Here is a 7478-nt window from a genome sequence, read left to right as displayed (position 1 = left end):
CCAACACACCACCACCACAACCAGCAAAATGAACCACCTATACGTCATGCGTTCATGTTGTTCACACCAACCTAACCCTGACCCTGCCATTTAATGCAGTATAATGCGTCTGGTGTGGTCTTTTCTACAGCCCAACTGCTTCTAGGTTCACTGTGTAAAGCATTCAGATGTGCTCTTCTGTATCGCATGCTTGTAACGAGCGGTTGATTGAGCTAGTGTCTGGCCATTCATCTCTGCCTTCTGGCATCAACAAGGGATTTTCACACAGAGAACTGCTGCTCACTAAATAATTTATCTTTTATTGATCATCCTCTATAAACCTTACAGATGGCTGTGTGGGAAAATTCCCAGCCGATCAACAGCTTCTGAAATACTCAGACAAGGCTGTCTGGCCTTAACAACCACGTTAAACTTAAAGTCACTTAAATCACCTTTCAGTAATAAAGGTTAATGCAACAGTGGATCAGCTGGGTCAGACAGTACAACTAATCCAGTTAAACACTTGTGTAATGATTCTGAGTCAAATCAACAAGCCTATATAGTTGATATAACTTCGCTTTTTATTACTATTTTGCAGTGATGATGTTGCTTTGACAAGACTCAAGAGTAACATGGCCTCAGCTGTGCATATAAACAGTTAAAATGACTGAATATCCCAGCAGTATCACTGTACAATTACTTTGTGTCTGTTATTATGCGTCTGCTCAACAACTCTATTGTCTCGTAACGCTTAACTTATGATATCACCATACTAGGTTTGACGGGTTTCACATAAAAGCAGTAATTTTAAAAGACTCACCAAAGAGAGCATAAAAACCGATATGATAGAAAGCACTGAGAGTGTACAAAAATACAGAACAGTGTAGCTTTAATGTTTCCGGGACAAACACAGTAAATCGCAGTCCTCTGTGAGACGTTTTGTGTGCGAATGCCTCCTGGAACCACAGGAAGCACTTAAAAAACAAAGAATCTGAGCTGATTTAAAGTGCATAATCTGATCTAAGGCCCGGTAGTTTGTGATCAGTGTACAGTTGGGTGGGCTCATTCGATAGCAAGGAAAAAGAAACAACGAGAACACAAGCAGCTACCCTCGAATTATCCCTTTGGCAAACAGCGGGTTACCAGGCTTCTGAAAGGATTATATAGACGTCCAACCTTTAGTAGCAATGTGTTTTACATATGACATTATCTGGGGGGGGGTGGAGAAATCGAGGTGGCAGTCTTGGCTTTCACCAGCACACTTTCAAAATATGCTGAGAGTGATAGGTTGATGGCGCAGATTAGAGGGGCAAATGTCAGCAGAATGTCAGGCCTTAATTGCTTGTGTACTGTTTGACAGTGTTTACTCTCACAGGCCAGGTGCACCATATGGAGATCGAAGGATTGGAATTAATCACACAAAATCCTCGGGGAAAGAACAACTCAGAGCAGTGAGGAAGCATTAACTAGGGCGAGGCAATCTTCACTACACGGAATGTTGTGAAGAAACAACGCTAGCCTTTTATTAAATAGCAGTATAATGCCAGAGAAGCGATACAGTGTATATCACAGGTATACCAGCTAATTGTTATCTTGGTTGCAGCCACTTTAATATTAAATTATTTATTCTCTCTGCCACTGAACTGGTGGATCTACCTAAAGAATACACGAAATAAAAACTTTGGCAACATTGGCAAATTGGTTGTAGTGAAGCAGTTAAAAGACTGACTATATGTGGCCACATTGGTTGATTGTACTACATAAGGTAAAATATTTTATAAGCCAACTGAAATGGCTTTATATAAATTAAAAGAAATTATAAAAATCTTGTTTATTTATTTATCAAGCTATGAAACAAATACAAAGATAAAAAAAAACAAAAAACAGTTGTTATTAGCAACCTGGCATTAAGAACCTAGGCAGAAAAATCTATAAGAACAATACTGTAATTTAAAAACAATTATAAAAGAAAAAAAAAAATTGGATCTCATTTTCCTTAAATATATCATGGCCTTAAATTCACTACATGTAAGCACAGCAGGACTGGGGCTTTAGCAATGGTCAGTCATCAAAGTCTGGGATGTCATCATAAGAGTACCCCGGGTAGCCCTTTGATGCATAGTAAGCTATCCGTAGGTGGTAAAATCCAGGCAGGAAGACAAGGATCCCGATGATGAGGACGGGCACGGTCCGGTCTGTGTGCTGAGAGAAAGAAAACATTTATTCTCCTAACACAATGACATTGTATGACCCGTAAAAAGATGTAACAAGAAAAAGTGTGACCTAGAAGATTACTTACAGTGACGCCAAAGTAGCCAGCCAAGAGAAGAGCACCGATGATGATCAACAGCGAGCCGATTAGGAAAAGGATCGTGGCTAGTGCGATGGCTTTATATGGGACCTTGGGTGGGCTCTTCTTGAACTGTAGAGGGCAAATATTTCATTAAAAAACATTTCTGTGAACGATGAGGCCTTCTTGGAAGTGTCTGTTTTTACTCTTCTGTGCCAAAATCGGCAGGCTAGAGAGCAGTTTTCCATCGAATCAGCTTTAAATAAATTGCCCTTTTCTCATAAAAACGTGGATGTACAGTACTGTGTAAACATCTCAAGCTACCCCTAATTTTTCTTTTAGTATTTTGCTAGGAAAATGGCAAATAGGTGCAGCAATTTATTGACACATGCAAAAACACATGGAAATACAGTATATAGAAGAACAGTTTGTACAGTTCTGTTGAGCTTGGCAGTTATAAACACTTCTGTTCTCCAACACAGTCTCTTTGGCAGCTTTCTTGTCATTTCTTTAAGTAGGAATAGTTCCTCAGGTTTCTTGAAGGACATTGAAAGCTCCTTTTTGTATGCTGGCTGCCTTTTGTTCTGTTCTCTGTCTGATCCCACACTGCTTCAATAATGTTGATTTCCAGGCTCTGAGGAGGCCAATCCATGACTGACAGTGTTCTATTGTGTGTTTTTTATCCAGGTATGCTTTGACTGCACTGGCAGTGTTTTTGGGATCTCTGCCCGACTGAAAAATTAAGTTGTTGCCAATGATTTCCAGAGGGTAGGGGTGTACCATATCATATTGTCCGCAATAATACATCTATAAATTTTTACATGATATAAAAATGTCAAAATGCAAAATTTTGCTATCACTGGTGTAGCAAAAGCATGCATTTATATTGCAGTAAATTTTCTTGAAATATTGTGATGGTAATTTTGAAGCTGTCATCTACGCCTACTAGAGGGCATCACACGGTGGATCAAAATTGTGATCATACTTTTCTGTGTTCACGATTTAATTTTGACAAGATTCCCAACACCATTGGCTGAAATGCAGGCCCTAAAATACTATTTAGTGTCTGTCAAACTGTGTTATATTTGACATTTTCACAGATTCAACTAAAGAAACTGAATAAAGTTAGGCGTTTTTGTGACAGCCTGCTCATAACAAGTACCCAAAGACACAATTTAAAATTTGCCAAGTTGCCTGTTATGTGTAGGCATGACACTGAGTTAGGTGCCGTTTTTAATGCTTACTTTATTCATAGCTGAAAGTAGCTGAAAAAACAAAAAGACATTTCTCACAAAATGTTCCGGTACAAGGACTGGACCTTAAATGAGTAAAAAAGCAGCCAGTTTCCAAAGAACATTTTTGAAAGACCTTCAGAAAGCCCAGAGAACTACTGTTTGTTTCAACTCAACTTTGTGAGAGTGAAATTCTTATAGTGCCAAATCAAAACAACAGACGCCTCAAGGCGCTTTATATTTTAAGGTAAAGACCCTACAATAATACAGAGAATACCCCAACGATTATACGACCCCCTATGAGCAAGCACTTGGCGACAGTGGGAAGGGAAAACTCCCTATTAACAGGAAGAAAACGTTGAAAGAATCGGGGGGGGCAGCCATCTCCTGTGACTGGTTGGGATTGAGGGGAGGAAGCCAGGACAAAAGATACAATACACTGTGGAAGAGAGCTGGAGATTAATAATAATTCATGATTGAATAGAGTGGCGTATAAACACATAGTGAGTGAAAACAGGTGAGAGAACAAGAAACACTTCCAAACTGGGAGCTCGTTCCATAGAAGATGGGCCTGAAACTGCAAGGCTCTGCCTCCCATTGTACTTTTAAATACCCTCCGAAACAAATAAGCCAGCAGTCTTTTTGTTTCAGTCTATGTATTGTTTAGGACCACTTAAAAAAAATGCCAAGTCTGACTCCTTGGAAGCAGGGTGGCTCAAGACATTTGCACAGTCCTTTAAAAGTGTTGGTTATGCAGTACTTCTTGTGAACATTCACCAAACTATGATGAGAACATCAAAAGGTTATAGGAATTAATATCACAGGTCCCCCCCCAACAACCCCAATGACGTCAACAGGGCTTCCTTAGCTCGGAAATGACAGCGGCCATCCATTGCTGCAGTACCCCTTTATATTCTTAATGTTGTGGTCGAAACCAGTGCACTAACTTTAGTCTATTATCTAAAAATACTAGCAATGGTAACGTATCCTAGCGTTACACCTTCTGTTGTACCTGTAAATCAATGTAGCCGTCGTCGTCAGTGGCTAACCTGGAATACCTAACTTTGCTGTTAGGCATCCCGTTGGACACAACATTGCGAGCAGGCATCTTCTTCAGCGGTTTGCTTTCAGATGAGGCAGAAGAGGCTCAACTACACAAAGGTTTACTACTCGACAGACATCACTCTTAAAAATACTGCACTTGACTTATTGTAGGGCCGCTGTGACGACGTTTTATAAAGAGCTTACAGCGTAGAAGCCTCTGTTTGGGAATATGGTGTTGGACCTTCCGTGTTTTCAGTACTTATACACTCTGCGCCTGCGCAATCTGAAGCGTCATTATTAACAAGCCAGAAACTTCGATTTAACGCGTAATTTTAATTCAAACGTTGTCTGTGGTATGCGAGATGAAAAAAAAAACGTTAAGCTAAATCACAAAAAACAAGTTTTCAGATGTGCTACAGCGCAATTAACACTTTTACAATAAAAAGGAAGATTTGCACCGCGCCGTGTCTACCACCAGAGGGCGCTGTTGAGTCTTATTAAAATGACCGGGTCACTGCGAGTCACAGACATGACCCTGCGGTGTCGAGATTCATCTCATTGTGCGGATGTTCATTTCCTGGGGTGTTCTGTTCTGTCTTTGTAATCACACTGTGCTCACAGAAGATAACGTTTCTGACGAGACTGCAGATTTTGATACCATTTCCATTTCATGTAACAGAAGAAGCTAAGACTGACCCACTCCCTCTGAAGGCTGTTTTAATTACTGAAATACAATCTCATGACCTGTATTTATTTTCATAAATCTGCATTAAAACAGGAAAAAAAATTGACAGTTACATGATGTCTAAAAACAATTAACCAGATCAACAGCTTCTCTTCAAAAAGGACACGTTAATGAACCTCTTAATCCTGAAGTGATAATTGTTACATATTTGTCTGCTTCAGATATGGATGGACTCCAGGTGTTTGTATACAAAGTCACCTCTGCCAGTTTATTGCCACCTCCCTGGTTACGCACATCATTAACCCAGTCTGTGAGTGACTGACCGTGTAATAAGCAAAAACCCTCAATCCAGCTGAAATGACTAATTAAAGCTTCTTTGGTCGTGTATTGTATTTTTCTTTTAATTTGTGTTTTTCATACTAGCTCCTTGTATGAGACGGAAGTGCCACGCAGATTTAGGCGGAACTGAGATGCTACCTGACTCATCGAAGGTCTAGCTAGAGTCATGGGCTCTACAGTCAGTTATTAAATGTCTGCAGGATGACAAATAAATAAATAAAGCATTTTTATCATGAGCAGTAAATCAAATGCATATTCTTATCGCTCGCAGCATCAGTAATACTCTTTAAAGTAAGCCTACACTTTGGCAGAGGATGAGTTTCTGGTGATCATTAGTATGCTGAGTGACCTTGACTGTCTCATCGCTGTAGTTTAAGGCCATAATGTTGATCTCTGGGGGTGATTGAAGCCCTAAAATCATCTGGATTTTTTCCTTTTCTTTCCATTGCACACAACACAAATTCTTCTACATCACAGAGCACAGTGCGTTCTCTCGTCTTCAGTTTGTCAATGATATTTACAGATTTCTCTGAGTTTCAGCGAGAAATGATCTTTTCAAATCCACCCCGCCTGCATTTCATCTTCGTTATAGAGGGATTTAGCAAAATGTATTCTGTCCTCTGGAGACCACTTTAAAATTGCATCACTATCCCAAATTGCAGTGAGCGAATGCAGAGTCATATAAGCGGCCTTCGGAAATAACAGATTGTGCAGACGTTCTTCACTATACCTGTTACTGAGGGGAAACTTTGCCCTTTGCTTTATCACTCATTCCAGTTTCCTAACTCATACCTCACTGGGCTCTGTGATTGCATGTTGACTCTGCTCATTAGCTGACGCCACGGCTGCGTCACTGGATCGTCTTCCTTTGTGTGCCAAATAACGCCGCACTTATCTGTTCGGTCTCCTCACTTGGAGGTTCAATAGCTACAATCAAGGTCACTGCACAAGCCGCTTAGCCTCCCCCTCGGTGTGAATTTAGAAACACAGCATTCAATTTATCTGCTCCGCGGCCTTGAGACAATCTACAAGACCAGATAAATCTGCAGTTATTTTACATTCATAGATTCAAAATAAATGGGCTCCAAATGGTACCACTGATGGAATAATCTATCTGTAAGTAACCCCGCTGCCCCTAACATTTGTGTTCAGACATTACTTCATCTTGTCTTTTTTTTCATCCCATGGGGGTTTAGAATTTCAATAGGATCTTCTTGTAAACTATTGGTGCAAAGTGTTTGAGATCATAAATAACAATACTGGTCTAATGACACGTGGAGTTGTAATTAATTAATCAGATGACTGGGTAAGCTGTCACCAGTCAAAGGCGGGAAGAGAGTGCGTTGTCATGTTAGATAATCCCTACACCATGATGCCTGCACAGAAGCACATCAGGACAGCTGAGCACACTGAGCCCCCAAGGTGTGTGTGTGTGCACGTGTGTGTGTGAAGACGGCCACAGCCAACCCTCTTATAACCCCCTGAGTATGACTCTGAACAGTAAGAGAACAGCATTTAGGCCATAATTAGAGTCCTGTTCATAGTGGAGTTCTGTCTGCTGAGATAATTAGGTCTGTCTTCATTACAGCAATTGCAGATAGAACCACGAATGGAGCCCAATAAAAGCCTCGACCATTATACCACTTGAACATCATGCAATCTGCCTGTGGCTTTGCCTTATTACTTTTAAACCCACCGGGTTTCAGAAATGATCAAATGCGCCATGTGGGTGGTGCACAGGTGCTGCTGAGCAACAAGCTTTTCAAAATTTAAAATAAGTTCTGCGACATGTAATATCATTTCCATTTTTTTTTTGATCTGTGGGTTTGTTCTTTTGTGTGAGTGTGAGTGTGTGTGTGTGTGTGTGTGTGTGTGCCTGCTCAAATATTGAACATTGGATGAAAAGAAA

The 7478-nt window shown here is 40.4% G+C and overlaps 1 protein-coding gene across 1 annotated transcript; it reads right to left on the bottom strand.

Moving 5' to 3' along the window:
• Positions 1-1431: 1431 nt before the first annotated feature.
• On the bottom strand, positions 1432-4814 carry tmem230b (transmembrane protein 230b). Its single transcript, XM_031743308.2, has 3 exons — positions 4514-4814; positions 2279-2401; positions 1432-2181 (listed from the first exon to the last, which is right to left on the bottom strand). The coding sequence occupies exons 1-3, from the start codon at positions 4607-4609 to the stop codon at positions 2041-2043; spliced, it is 360 nt and encodes a 119-aa protein (XP_031599168.1). The 5' UTR covers positions 4610-4814; the 3' UTR covers positions 1432-2040.
• Between the last annotated feature and the right edge of the window lie 2664 nt (positions 4815-7478).

The sequence above is a fragment of the Oreochromis aureus genome, linkage group 12 (assembly GCF_013358895.1).
Source record: "Oreochromis aureus strain Israel breed Guangdong linkage group 12, ZZ_aureus, whole genome shotgun sequence".
Lineage (NCBI taxonomy): Eukaryota > Metazoa > Chordata > Actinopteri > Cichliformes > Cichlidae > Oreochromis > Oreochromis aureus.
This window is presented reverse-complemented; position numbering and strand designations above follow the sequence as displayed.